The sequence below is a fragment of the Artemia sp. Qi Xiang Cuo genome, chromosome 12, assembly GCF_049724085.1.
Source record: "Artemia sp. Qi Xiang Cuo chromosome 12, ASM4972408v1, whole genome shotgun sequence".
Taxonomy (NCBI): domain Eukaryota; kingdom Metazoa; phylum Arthropoda; class Branchiopoda; order Anostraca; family Artemiidae; genus Artemia; species Artemia sp. Qi Xiang Cuo.
The window spans coordinates 39,933,750-39,949,246 of NC_142805.1; the positions used below are offsets into that span (position 1 = coordinate 39,933,750).

The following is a 15,497-nucleotide window of genomic DNA, read 5'->3' on the forward strand; positions in this document are numbered from 1 at the left end:
ATTAACTTAATGAAAATATTGTTATATTTTGTGTGTAAAAGGAAAATCTGTGGTTAAAACCAAAATTGTTATGCATTAATTATCCAAGGCATTCCTAAAAACCGGAAGATAAATATTGCATATACCACGTTATCAAAATAAATTAATTATTAATGGAAATTAAATTTACTCAAATTAATCAAATAGTTTCGAATATAACTTTAAATTTAAATTAAGTAAAGGCACTAATATTAATGCTTAAGCCATTAGTGGGTCATAATAAAAAACAAAGAAGATACATATTAGAAAGAGTGTGAAAAGAACAGTTTATCGTCATCAAGACGAAAAGAAAGAAAAAGAGAAACGCAAGGATATATCCTAAAATTGATATCCTTGGCGAGCAGACATGGCATTACATTTGGCTAAAAAAACAATTTGGCTAAAAAAAGAGATGCCTAAAAAAAACAATTGAGGTTGTAAGCAAAAAATTAACCATAAATACTGGCAGCAAAAGAAGCATGTATAAAGTACCTTAAAATTTGTTGTTTTAAAAGTAAAATATGTAGAGTTGGGACAACTCTTATCAAGGTGGGAAGTATTGTAGTAAAGCTGACTAATTAAATCAGATTTAGATTTTAGTAAAAATATTAAGACGCAAAATACAAAATGCAAAGTTATGAAATACCACTTTTTATTAAGATAAAAGCACACATCCTTGTATGTGTAGGCTTGGGAAGGAAATTTAGAAATAACCGCTTCCTTGCTAGGTACGTCAGTAGGCCGGATTGATGTGGTTCACCTAAGGTATAAACGCTATATTTTGTGGGATCGAGTGACTTTTTACTGATTTATTTCTTATATTGGGCAGACCTCTGGTCCGATTATTTTGGGAATACCTTGTAAAATCGTAAGTGTCTTAATGTCTTGTAATTTGTAGTAGTATTATTGTATTTATCTATTCTGTGAGACAACTAGTTGCTTGTGTATAGCCAGACCTTGTATCGTTGTGAAGTCTAATAAAAGAATAACATTGTACTGAACCTCTCTACCACGTTATTTAATCTTCTCAACTATCCAAGGAGGTACGCTTTAGATAATCAGTCAGGCCAAACCTAATGAAACGCTACCCGAGTTTGAATCACCCTTTGGACTGTACCCATACCCCCTCCAGGGCGAGATTAACACCAACTTAAAGTTACTTTTTTGCAAAAGAAGGAGTTTTGATAAGAATGTACGCATTCAAATAATTTACTTTTTTGTGTTAGTTCCAAATTTATGCAATTTGTTAAGTTTAAGGTAACCCAACAAAAGTTACGAACCTGATAAAATTTGGCTGCAGGGCAAGTGTTCTTCATGAAAAGGATAGAATAAAATTCGGCATATCACAGAACCCTATCGTACAGGTTCCAAGCCCCCATTGACAAAAACGTGGAATTCTGTGTTTTTTCCGAAAAGAAAGCTTTTCCTAAGGGAGGATCGTTTGAGTCAACGGTCATAGAATTTTGGGGAAACGCTCATTAGAAAGGAAATTGAAAGTTCATGTGCCATTTTACAAAAGCAAAAAGAATGTGTCACTGCTATGAGTCAGTTTCTTCCATTCTTTGGTGCAAAACGAAAGTTTCCGCCAAAAGCGTACTAAAAAGCCATCGAGTGAAAACTCTGAGATATCGTGGAATCGAAAATTATCAAAAACTATACATTGACCTTTTTAGTTTGAGAGGCAGCAATGCCGTTCGGTGATGCATTCACTCGTAACGATGCACGTCGAACATACAAAATATATGGTTAATATATAAACTCATGTTAAAGTTTGCTATAGTTAAGTAGAATCATTTGAGTCTTGATAAAATTAGTTAGTTGGGTATAATTGTGCATCAGCCATTATGGAGGAGGGCTCGTTGATCTTTGTGTAGGTGGAGGGAGTTTGCTTGAAACCTAAAACTTGTGTGTTTATGCCCAAATGTTCGAACTATCAGTCAGCTTTCAGACGAAATAGATATTGGGAGGGGATAGTGGTAAACTGGAATCTGCAGCCCCCCTTCATTTCCGGTGCCGCAAGGAAAATTTGGGGGAGGGGTCAGCATATACCATCAGGATATTTTTTTCACTGAGATAACTGGAATACTTTAATTTTTTTTTACATACATTGTTTAATGTTTTCATGTTTCCATGGGGCCTTGCCCACCCTGGCCCCCTACTGGCGTCCATTGACAGTATCCCTATGAGAAAGACTTTTTTAAGAATTAGCCTTGAAAAGTGTTGAAATGTTGGCCCTGATAGATGGCATTTCGGAGATCATTTTCGTTCCCAAAGCCGTCTTATAAGAACATTAATTATGAATATAAAAAACAGGGTTGAAGGAAAGAGTAGTAGCCTCTTTCACATCTAAGACAGACTCAGACCACACAGCTTATATTAAGAAACTGCAAATAAATAGGGGCCGTTGTCAAAAGAAATCGTAACTCTAAAAACGAAGCATTGATTTCAATATATGGAACAACAAGATCTATTATCTATGCTAATTATAATTCAGCAAAATACATTAATTTTAAAGTTGCTCAACACTACCATTAGCATATGAAATATTTGTTCAATTTTGAAAAAAGGAATTAAAGTGCAATTTTCATGGAAATTATGCAGTAAAATTCAACATGTATGAGAGTCCTAGAGCACTAGGACTATATATATATATATATATATATGTATATATATATATATATATATATATATATATATATATATATATATATATATATATATATATATATATATATATATATATATATATATATATATATATATATATATATATATATATATATATATATATATATATATATATATATATATATATATATATATATATATATATATATATATATATATATATATATATATATATATATATATATATATATATATATATATATATATAGCAACTCTATTTAGTTTTCATGGTGCTCAATCACAGTAACAATAATTGTAGTCCATATATATAGATAGTGCTTTTTTTTTCTTGGTTTCAGATTTTATTTATTTTATTTAGACTTTATATTTGTTTCTGAGCCTTGAAGACGTCTTGTTTTATGATGGCGATATATCCGCGACGTTTTAGTTTGGGTTTTACTTCTACTGGCCGTAGTCCCATTTCTTTTCTTCATCTTGAGATTTTTTTTTACCTCTTTGTTTTTGTCATGACTGGCCAGTTAGGTTTTAGATTTTTCCTTATATAAATAAAAATTAATGACATTCCATCATTTGTTTTAAGTCCATTAAGAAAAATTGAATCAACAACTGGAGTACAAGCTTTCCTACTAAAAAGGAGCCAAGAAAGTTTGCCTAGGAAAGTCAAAAAGGTTGAGCAACTTTTAACTTTTCTCGTCCCCAATAGCATTTCCTAGAAATACCCCCTGAATGTAAAATATCAACAAGTTTTTAGGTACACTAACTAGACTATTCATTTGTACCTTGCCATTTGTATATAATCTATATTATTTCTATATAAGCTCTATGACCTATATAATAGAACTGGTAGTTGAATGCTGCAAAGCTAAATTCTAACAGAACGCGACAATTTTTCAGTTTGCTTGATAAGAACTTGCACCTAGCAAGTGACATAGTAGCCATTTTTCGCCTGAATAAATCTGTGCAATCACCAATGCGTAAGCAGATCCCTGTTTTGTAGGGACTTTAGCATAAAGTCCCTATAGATACCACTATAGATACCGTTTTTCAAATTTTGGAGGGTTCTTCAAGTAAACGGGCAAGAAATAAAAGATCACCTTCTTCTTCGCCTCCGAAACGTGCACTTTTTCAAATCCAGATTTTTCATAAAGAGGCTTGTGGTCAGAGAATGATCCAATAATAGAGAATGGCGTGACTTTGTTTTCGAAAACATTCCCTTTGACTTCAGATGGAGAAAACTAAAAAGAAAATAGAGCAAGAAGTTTAAATAATAGAGTAAGCACAATGAGGGTGCATTCCTTCTATGTTTAAAGTATTTTCATACCCTAATGCTGCTAAAATCTCACTGCAGCACCTAGCCATCTTAGCCCAAAGCAGCTGCGCACGCTCCTCTATCGCAATCTATCACAGCTTCCCTTTTTAATCCCTCCTATTTATTTCCAGTCTTTTTTAATACTTTTTATGACTTCCCACTCCGTTCAGGAAAGACCTGCTTTTTGTTTGACCCCAAAAATATGGCTAAAAAGCTCAATCTTAGACACGCAAAAAGGACCCTAGCAATTTTACCTGTTTTTCATTATAGCTCTAGAACGTGAGATCAAAGCATACTTTTAGTGCATCTCATTGATTTATATACTATCATTCAAGCGAGTACCTAAAACACCCTCAGACAATTCTTATTGAAAACATTTGACAAATCTCCCTCAACCCTTAGAAAATTACACGTTTCAGAGCCATACTTGACCATTGCCATGACCCTGCCTTCCAAAATTTTAATCTTAGTATACAGACTTATCTTCCTAGTCTTCCAAACTTTTTCCAACTAGAAAACAAACAATCTGCTCCTTGGCTACTCTACTTTTTAATTCTCTGATGAATCAACCATCTTTACTATTAATACTACCCGGGTGAGTGAAGCTATCCAATTGAATAATTTTATCGTTAAGTAATATAACCTCTTCATCCTCTTTTCTCCTATTCTAAGCGACTTAGTCTTCTTAACGTTAATTTTTTAATCTATTCCTAGATTTTGAACTCTTTAAACCTCCAAAAAAAAATTTATTTCCCTAATATTTCCATATATAACATTCAAGTCGTTTGCATAATCAAAGTATGGGGCAGTTTTGTCGTACCATTTTATACCATTTTCTCCATTTTCAAGCTTATATTTGTTGTAGAGTCACTTCCTCCTCTCCCCCTAGAAAGGCTTTCATCTATTCCCAGAGCCGTTCCTAGGGTTGATAATGCCCGAAGAAACAGTAATTACAGTGCCCCCTCCCGACTCAAATACAAACAAAAAAGGCCAAACCAAAGTGAAAAATTTTATAAAATTGGGAGATCCCCCAGCTGTGCCCCCAGCCTGTGTTGCCTTGGGCAGCTGAACTGGTTGCCCTACCCCTAGACAAAAGATATTCCCGCCATAAGACCCGCAGATATAACTAAGAAAATGTTAAAATTTAATAAGAGCAAGCATTTTTCTTGTTGACATGCCAGTAGATCAAATAAAAGTATTTATCGACAAGATTTCAGCACCACTAGTCTTACTTGACTTAAGGCTCCTGCCACGTTGGGGGTGGCGTAGAGAGCGTCGCAACTCTTCTCCTCCAGGCTGACCGATCTACTGCTATTAATGGGGCCTCTTCGACAGCGATGTTAGCTATCTCAATGAATTTGTTGAGGTTATCCTTCCACCTTGTCTGAGGTCTGCCCCTTGGGCGAGACCAGCCATTAGCTTTAGCGTCAAAATCGTAGACTGTTCGGGCTGAGGCTGTTGTTAGCATACGCAGGAGGTGTCCGAACCATCTGAGAGTACGGTACGCTATTTGGACGGAGAATGGTACTTTGGAGGTGAGTGCGAGCAACCTTGCGTTGCTTACAAAACTGTCCCACCAAAGTCCCTCAATCCAACGGAGCTGTTTTGTCTGGCAGACGTCTATCATGCTGAGGATTGTTGATTTGAGAGGCCAGGTTTCCGCTGTATAGAGGAGAACCGAGCCTACGGATGCATTATAAATTCGCATCTTCGTGCGCCTAGATATATGCGGCATTCTCCAGAGATTGTTGAGCCTTCCGACGATAAACGAGGCTTTTGAAACTCGGCTGCACACCTCTTCCTCTATAGAGCCTTCATTAGACAGCACGGAGCCAAGATAAGTGAAGTTCTTTACAACTTCAACAGGAGCTCCGCAAACAGTTATGTTTGGGCTTGGGGGCTCAATTGCCATTATCTTCGTCTTAAGTCAGTTAATTTCAGCCCCACTTTTGCTGCCTCTTCCTGTAGGACTTCCAGAGCGTCAGTCAACTGGTCGACCGATACAGAAACAAGAACAAAACCACATGCGACTTCAGCGTCCGTCAAAACGCGATTATCAAACTGCAGACCAAAGGGCAGGCGATTTGTTGTTTTGGTCATGACATGGACACGAGTATTACATAAATGAACCGTTCCGGGGCGGCGGCACACCCTTGTCGTACACCGGTTTTGAAGCCGAATGTCGTGCTCCGTTTGCCGTTGACTTGGACGCAACCCACGGTCTCTTCGTAAAGCTTTTAAAACAGCTTGCAGTATTTGTCTGGTAGGCCAGTTGATCGAAGTATCAGCCAGAGTGAGTTGCGATCCACCGAGTCAAACGCAGCCTTGAAGTCCACAAAGGCTACATATGCTTTCCTCCTGAATTCCTTCGTCTTCTCAATTAACTGGCGCATGGTAAAGATTTGGTCGATAGTGGATCTCCCGGGCATAAATCCCGCCTGCTGGATTCTCGTCTTTCTTTCGAGGATAATAGTGCATCTATCCAGCATGGTCAGCGCAAAGAGCTTTCCAGGCACTGAAAGTAGCGTTATGCCTCAGTAGTTCGAGCAGAAGATTTTGCTCCCCTTTCTCTTCCATAAGAGCAAGGTTATACATGCTCGCTAGTCCTTCGGGATCCATTCTGTGCGCCAAACCACAGAAAACAGTATATGAAGCCAAAGTAGCATTGCCGGTCCGGCATACTTCAGGAGCTCAGCAGATATTCCACATACACCTGCCGCTTTGTTGTTCTTCAAACGTTTTACTGCTGTGTAGATTTCTGATGACGTGAAAGGAGTTTCTGTGTCACTTGTCAGCAGTTCCTGGGTGCCAGTGGCTAGGCTGATGAGTTCCTGGTCAGTCTGCGTTACGGCTTCGGCGTTGAGGAGGCTCGAGAAGTGGTCTTTCCATCGACTGACCTGGGCAGCTTCGTCACTGAGCGGCTGATCATCTACAGATACAACACATGCAACCGAGGGGGCTATGTCTCCTGTTAGATCACGGAGATGCTTGTAGAGACTGCCAACGTCACCTTCTTGGCTGGACCCTCTAGCTCATGTGCCTTCCTTTCCACAAACAGTTTCTTGTCTTGCTGTATCAGTTTGTTGCGGACCCCATTAAGGCTTCTATAGGTTGGCATGTCAACGAGTAAACTCGCCTTGCGTCTCTGCCCTATGACGTCAAGCGTATCCGACTGAATCCAAGCTTTATTAACAAGCTTTTTCCGACCAACATTTGCTGTCGCTGATTCCAGGACATTCCTTTTGAACGAGAGCTATGCGTTTTCACAACTTGAAATGGCAGGAGTGCGTCGAAGCAATTCAAGACATCAATGGCATATTTCGACCGTATCTTCTGATCGCAGAGGCGAGAGACATCGATCTTGGCTGGTCTTGGTTTTGAGCGATGGGCTTTGAGCCTTAGTCGCATGTTAGCGACGACGAGGCGATGGTCAGTGTTGCCAATCTCAGCTGTCCTATACGTCCTGCAGTTACTGATCGAAGACCTCCATCTCTGTGACACGATGATGCAGTCGTTAATTTTTTTTGTATGGCCGTCATTGCTGTACCATGTATATTTGTGAATGTCCTTACTTGCAAACATGGTATTCGTAATCACTAGTTTGTGCATGCTGTAGAGTTGTAGAGGCCTTAGATCATTGTCATTTAGGGAATCAGGAGTAACTGGTCCAATGACTTGTCGCCATAAGTCGTGGTTGTCGCTCACAGTTGCATTAAGGCCACCCTGGAGCATGACAATATCGTGCAGGGATATCTTAGATAATTCATTCGTCAAAGCAGAGTAGAAAGTGTCCTTTGTTTCGATGTCAGCTTCGTTTGTTGGGGCATAACAAACAAGGACCGTCATTTTTCCTTGCTCGTGATTGAGTCGAGCATTAGCGATTCTATCTGAGACGGGAGTGAATGACAGTAGACACTTCTTGGATTTGTCATCAAGAACTAGTCTGACTCCATTTCTTCTGGTGATTGTCTGGCCAGACCAGAGAAGGTGTTATCCCTCACCTATGGGATCATTTCCATTCCCGACTAGGTGGGTTTCTGTTATTCCAGCAATAGAGATGCGGAATCGCTTCAATTCCATCGCCAGAAGCGTCTTAGCTCCGAGAAAATTTAATGTCAATACATTCTAGGTGGTAATTCGGAGGCCACCTTTGTCAATAAGATTCAAACACTGGTCATTTCTCTGTCCAGGGGCAAGCATGGTTCGTGATTGGACAAAAGAAGGTTGGTCATCGGAGGCAGTTGCTAAGCTATTCGTTGCAATGGGTTACGGGTGGAGGGCTGCAAGCCGAACCAACCCTAGGCCTGGATTCTGATTAGAGTCAGGATTTACCTGTATACTGAGAATCCTGGGGTGGACTCCACCCACCTCATGAGGTTGAGGTCACCCTGATCGGAGCGTTTAGTTAGGGGAAACCCCGTATCCAGAGGTAAGTGGTCAGCAGACATGGTCTGCATCATTCCTTTATAATAACCTCTGTCCGGTGTCCGGTGGAAGCATGACCATTTAACACCCATCCAGAAGAAGGAAGTTAGTGAGGACTTCGAGGGGGAGTGTAAATCACATAATATGAGAATAAACCTCTCAAACCTGAACCCTTATCTCTACAGCGAATTCAAAAACAAATTTGAAGCTTCACAAATCCACTTTTAAGGAGTGACTATAAGTTCTGACTTGAGCTGGTACAGACACATTGAGAAAATCATTCTTGCAGCTTTCCGGTCGCTTTCCCTCTATACACCTTTCAAGAAAATGACTCCCCCCCAAAAAAAAAAAATGCCCCCAAAGCCAATCACATCATTCATTTCACCTCATTTACAGTATGCTTGTAAAGCCTGTCACTACACACTCACCAAAGCAGAAACGGGGAAAATAGAAAAAATTCTAAAGGCTCTGAGGATAATATATGACCAAGGTAAGTTATTCTACCACTTTTTCCCAAAAATCTCAATCAAACCACCCTGTCAGGGAGGAGGGATGATTTATACTGGAAGATCGGGCCTTAGGCCTTTTCTGATCCTTGGGTTTCTGCTATTCCCCCCCCCCACTCAAATTTCCGACTGCCCTTAAAACCACTGTGGTCACATGAAGAAATGTCCCGTTCTTTGTCCTGGGGTTTCTTCCTACTCATGAGAAGGCTAGGAAATATTTTATACCCTCACTTGTCAAGTTGTACAACACAAGCTGATGGTCGAAAATAATATTTTGTCTATAGGTGATTTTTTTCTTCCTCTTAGTGTTGCAGGCAATAAAGTTTTGTAATTAAATTAATTTGCCTTAATATTAGGATTTGGTACCGGGTGGTTGGTTCTGGAATTTACAAGGGTGAATGACAATCACGGCATTACTATTGTTAAGAAGGTGTGGTACCTAAAACTGAAATTCCAATTCCCTAGTGCCAAATACGGCACTAGAAATTGCAATTTACAATCGAATGAGCCCCTCTGAAGTTTTTACTACCATCCCTTCCATAAAACCCTTATATACCCTGGGGGAATAACTAACAACAATTGCCCCCAGGTTCTGGGGGGGCTGAGTTATCCCTGGAGTTTTTGTTATATGATTTTGGGCTATTTTGAACAAAATTCTATATAAAAGTTTGATCAGACGCATTTGGGGAAAAAGAGTTGGTGGGGGGGGGGAGAGTGACATCGGGTTGCTCTTGATTCTTAAAAAGGGAATTATAACTATGAATTTATAATTATTTGAGTCTCCTCCGAAGTTTATACGACCATCTCTTCCATAAAGTCTGATATGCCCCCAGGACACAAGTTAGAAACTTTAGTTCCCCCGATTTCTGTGGTGGGGAAGTAGTTTGATCTCAAAGTTTTTGTTATCTGATCATTGGAATATTTCAAAGAAAATACCAATCGCAAATTGATCAGGATGCATTTAAGGAAAGCGGGTGTATGTGGGGGGGGGGGGGTAGATGCTCTCCGATAACTTTTGACTCTTAAAAATGTAAGTGGAAATTTCAGTTTCTAATCAAAAGAGCTACCTCTGAAGTTTATACGACCACCCCTTACATATAAACCTTATATACCCCCGGGGCATAACTTAAAGCACTTTCCACTGGAATTTAGGGGTTGTGCCGACACCAAAGCTTTTGTCATCTCATCGTTGGACTATTTTAAACAAAAAAGTAATCTCAAAATTTATATCGGATACATTTGGCGAAAAGAGGGTGAGGAGAGAGGGTATATGCCCGCCGATCTCTTTTGATATTCTAAAAAAAATCACTATAACTTTAAAATTCCAATAAAATGAGCCACCTCTGATGTTTATACGACCTCTCCTTGCATAATACCTTATCTGTCCCTGGGGCATAGCTTACAACCCTTTCCCCGGGCTATGAAGGGTTGTGTCAACCCCTGAGCTTTTTTATTTGATCTTTAAATTATTTTGAACCAAATGGCTATCTCAAAATTTTGATCGGATAAATTTGGGAAATAAAGAGTCTTGGGGGAAGGCTAGTTGAGCTCCAATCACTCTTAAATCTTAAAATGGGTTATATAAATTCCGATTTACAGCCAAATAAGCCCACTCCTAAGATTATACGACCATCCCTTCTATAAAAAACTTATATATCTCCGGGACATAATTTAAGACTCTTGCACCTAGGTTCTTGGGGACTGTGTTATCTCGGGAGTTTTGTTATATGCAATTTGGTAGATTTTGAACAAAATGGCTATACAACAAATTCAATTGGACGCATTAGGTAAAAAAAGGGTGGGGGGGGGGCTAGTTGCTATTGGATCACTTTTGACTCTTAAAAAAGGAATTATAACTTACAATGTCTAATCATTTGAGTCCCTTCCTCCAAGGTTTATACAACCACTTCTTCCATAAAAGTTTCATATGCCTCCAGGGCAAGGCCGTATCCAGGAGGGAAGGTTACCCGGTTTGAACCCCCCCCCCCCCGAAATTTTTGACCGAGTTGAAAATTAGTCTAAAAATACCTGTAAAGACAAAACCACGGAATGTTAGACAAAGTCCACGAGAAAAAATCGGGTAACCCCCCCCCCCCCCGAACAAAAATCCTGGATCCACTCTTGCCCCAGGGCATAAGTTATAACCGTTTTCTTGGGCTCTGGGCGGGGGTTAAGTTGACCCCGAAATTTTTTTTATCTGATCGTTAGGCTAGGCTATCTCAAACAAACTGGCAATCTCAATGTTTTGATCAGATCTTGCCTCTGGGGTCTGAGGGTTTGTGTTAACCCCGGAATTTTTTGCTATCTAATTTTCGAACTGTTTTTAACAAAATGGCTGTCTCAAAATTTTATCGGATGGGTTTGGCGAAAAAAGGGGATGGGGGCTAGTTGCCTTCTGATCTCTTTTGACTCTTAAGAGTGAACTAGAACTTAAATTTCCAATCAAATGAGCCCTCTCTGAAGTTTATACGAGCATCCCTTCCATAAGAACCATGTACGTATGCCCCCAGGGTATAACCTACAACACCTACCTCCGGGCCCTCGAAGGTAGTGTCGAAACCGGGGTCTTTGTTATCTGATCTTTGAACAATTTTTACCAATCTGGCTGTCTCAAAATTTTCATCGGATGCATTTGGGGAAAAGGGTGTGGGGGAGGGGGGGCTAGTTGCCCTCCGATCACTTTTGACTTTTGAAATTTGAATTTCCAATTGAATGCGCCGCCTCCTAAGTTTATACGAACACCCCTTCTATATGAATTTGCCTCTTGCAAAAAAACAAATAAAAAAATATTGGAGCCCTATGGCCATTACTGTAGGCAACGCTATAGTGTTGCCTTTGAATATACTAGGTTTGAAGAATATAAGGATCGGAAAACATCTAGCCGAAAACTAGAAGTGAATAAACGACTAAAATAAAAGGAAATTCAGGTAATTTTGAAGTAAGTCCGATATAAGTCTAACCTAAATAGGAAAATTTGAATGCCAAAGACAACCGAGAAATGTGTATCTATACGCATATATAGTAATAACATAGAGTAGCCGGCGTATCCATCCCCTCCTTGATAATTCCCACCCATATTCCCTCTTGATAATTCCACATGCTCCTTAGAAGGGAAACTCGAAGTTTTTTTTTAGTTATAGTGTATGTACCAATACTTGTAAATTGGTTGATAGCTTCTTACTTTTTCATTTCTCTGCTTGAGAATTCAAATATTGAATTGTAAGTAAAATTTTGGAAAAAATTTGATTATTCAGTCAAAATTTTTTTTGAACAGCAGTTTTGTTGAAGTTCTTTATAATAACTTTACTGAAGAAATTTGGGTAGACAGGGACGGGTTTATTGTTCTTGTGGATGGAAGTTCTGCATTACTAGGTCTTCTACGTGGCTAAAAGACCTATATTTATTACAGGTCCAGTAATTATACCTTTGGGAACGTCCCACAGCACAGCCCTCAGGGCAAGGGCTGGAAGTTTGGCAATTCATTTATTGTTTACGTATAGTAAATGTTATTGAGAAAGGTACGCATGTTTGACCTTTACTTTCCAAAAAGAGGTAGAGTATTCGGGTAAAACTTTCAGAGAATGTTGAGGGGAGTGATGAACTAAGTCAACATACGTTATGTGCATGCGCGTTGTCAAAAGGATGTAACTCAGGAATGTCTTAGTAAATTAATTTAGAACTGTCAGAAAACGATAAGGGAGATGATCGATTGATTGAATGTTTAACTAAATAATCAAACCATGTCCAATATTTTACTTAGAATCCAATATTTGAATTCTCAAGCAGAAAACAGAAAAAGCGGGAAGCTACAAACCAATTTACAAGTATTGATACAGACATTGAAATTTAAATTCCTTTTATCGCCTAATCCGTCAATCAAGATGGGTGACAGCATAGGAATTCCCAAGACGGCCAGATCAACCAAATCATAATTTCTTTGAACTGATTTTCAATATTTTTTGAGCAGGTAGGCTAAAATATTTTTAGGGACTGACTTTTCCTGAACTTAAATTAGAAAATTCTGTTCCGATTAATAGAAAAAACTAAATTCACACTTCCCGATGATGTAAGTCTCATCAAAACTGAATATCTCTATATCAGGCCCAAATTGAAAGAAATTAAATGGCTTTTCTAAGATACCTGGAAAATTTGGTATCGAATTTTAGTTTTCACTCTTTTATTTAAATCTATTATCTAAGTTCTATAAGTTTAACCAAAGCCACCAACATATTTCTCAATAGATTGACCACACCAACTAAAAACCTTTATAATGGACGAGATAGGGCGAGTCTTTTAGGAACCACATCCCCTTAAACATTCTGGCCTTGCTAATTTTGCATAAATTCATATGCGGTGAATTTGTATATAAGAGAATTCGCACATTAGACTATTTTGAAGACAGTTTTTTAAGGACAATTGCAACTTAGGCAAAGTTTATTTTCCATTGTCGAAAAGGATATAAATAGGGTAAGACTTCGGGGAAATTTGTTCAGAGTCTCAATTTTGGAAACGAAAATTTTTCCCGTGAATGACTTCACATTCGTATGCGTTTCTTATCATGCTGTGTCTTTTATTGGTATATTAGTACAGGAAAATGAGCTCCAAAAAGAGGTCGACCCGAAACAAATTGCAACAGAAATGATTTTTACACCATCTTGTAGAGAAAAAAAACCTGAACAACATATAAATTTTCGCATATTCTGAGTCGACGCAAAATAACCGTTTTTTGGCTTTTAATGCTATTTTTTTCGTTATTCGAATAAATATCGCAATTTTCGTGGACATCGGTTTTTCTTGAACGGAAGTATGATTCTAACCCAAAATAACATGGCGAGACCGAAAACGAAGTCGGATTTAGCGTAAGAAGCACCATACAAAAAGTAACTGTATTTTTTCGACTTTTTTCGCCTAAAAAATACAATTTTCGTTGTAGCCCGATTTTCTTGAATGAAAGTGTGGTTCTGACGTAGAATCACGAGCTGAGATCGAAAATAGAATCAAATAGGTTGTTCACTGAACCAGAAAAAAATCGTAATAATTAAAGAATGATCCACATTTTTTTTAGAAAATAATTAGGGAATAGGAATTAGAAACTGAACTCGTTTTCGGGTGTCAGTAACGTAAATTCAACTTAAAACACTTGTATTGCAATGTTTAGGGTCAACCCATAGTTTCTCATCTTCACAGTCTATTAAATAGACTCAATCTTATAAAAAATACAAAATAGAGAATCAGATTCCGACTAGTTTCACAACTTTTTCATTTGGAATGGATTAACGACTAGGGTTCTAGGTTCTCTTCATCATTGTTGCTGTCGATTTTTGGGGCGTTGGAACACATTGTTCCCGTGCAGGTTCTGCATGCTGAAGTACAAACTAAGCCGTTTTTAAAGCAGCTACACCTCGCTGAACTACACTGTACACGACAGGAGCACTTCACGATCTTTAGGAGCATACGCGGGGCTGTTGGGAGGTCAGTTGTTAATGGGTACAAGAAGTCATATTTATTCTTCCATCCCCATTCCTCGGCTTTCAGTTCCGGATCAGGCTCCCCGGTCCATACCTGAACTTGATAAAAAAACTCTATAGCTATGAAACTTGGCTGCATCAGAAGTTGGTGGCAGATGTTCTGGGTGAACAAAAGAGTTTGCCGTTGTCACTTTCTTTTCAAAAACTTCTCTGCGGAGTTTGTTCAAGTTCCCCCCTTTCGACGAACCGTATATGATTAGCAGGGCATCTTCACCAGCGGTCTTGATTTCCTCCTTCGAAGCGGACTTCTGCATGAACACTGCAGCTGATGTTCGGAAATCATTTTCTTCTATAAGCCTCTTCAGTGCAAGACCTTTTCCCACACCGTGGATTCGCGAAGTAGAGTCACAGCCTAACAGGGCGTGAGCAAAAAGGATCAGATGACAAGTATCTTGTCCCAGCTTCTCTTTCAGGGTGTGTATTTCCCATATTCGGGGAGCTTTATTCGACTTTGGCTCAGGTGCGAAGAATAGTTTCTTGCTTGACAAGTCACAGTGGTAGCTTCTTTCAGCTTCTTTCACAGTGGTAGCTTGCAGTTTCTTTCAAGAAACTGCATCGCTTTTATGAAAGCATCCGTTTTCACCTCGTCCTCTGGTCTGCCTGACCTTCTTCTCTTTTTCTCAGGCTCACAGTTCATGTTCTCGTATTTGAATGGAATCCCTCGGCTTGTCCGAAAGTTATTGCTGCAAAGCTGATGGTACACGGCATCAGCGGCATGAAGGTCTGGGACGGTGCATATCCTTCGGTAAACACTGACTGCCCAGTCATCATTTCTCAGTTCGCATGTTTCTTTAATTGTTTTGTCAAAGTCTATGGTCCGAACGCAGAAAACATCTGAGCCTTTCCGGTGTGAAGCTGAGAGGTCAACAGGGCAGCCACAAAACAAGCAACACTCGTTAAACCTGAACTGTGAAGTACTCGACCGCAACTCGCACTTGGCAGTGGAAATTTTAGCTAGCCACTCATCCTTTCGCCTTTGAGTGTCATTGTCAATGTTACGCCTGTGTGTATAATTTTTTCTGCATAACTCATGGACCTTCTGTCCGGCAGTGACCACAACGG

General features: G+C 39.1%; 1 protein-coding gene across 1 annotated transcript in view; it reads right to left on the bottom strand.

Annotated features, from left to right (window-relative positions):
• Positions 1 to 15,497, bottom strand: part of LOC148946104 (vitellogenin-like) — a 190,815-nt gene that overhangs the window by 61,091 nt on the left and 114,227 nt on the right. Inside the window, exon 16 of the mRNA XM_089097610.1 lies at positions 3,762 to 3,902. Within this exon, the coding sequence (XP_088953736.1) occupies positions 3,762 to 3,902 (141 nt within the window). The remainder of the gene's footprint in view (positions 1 to 3,761; positions 3,903 to 15,497) is intronic.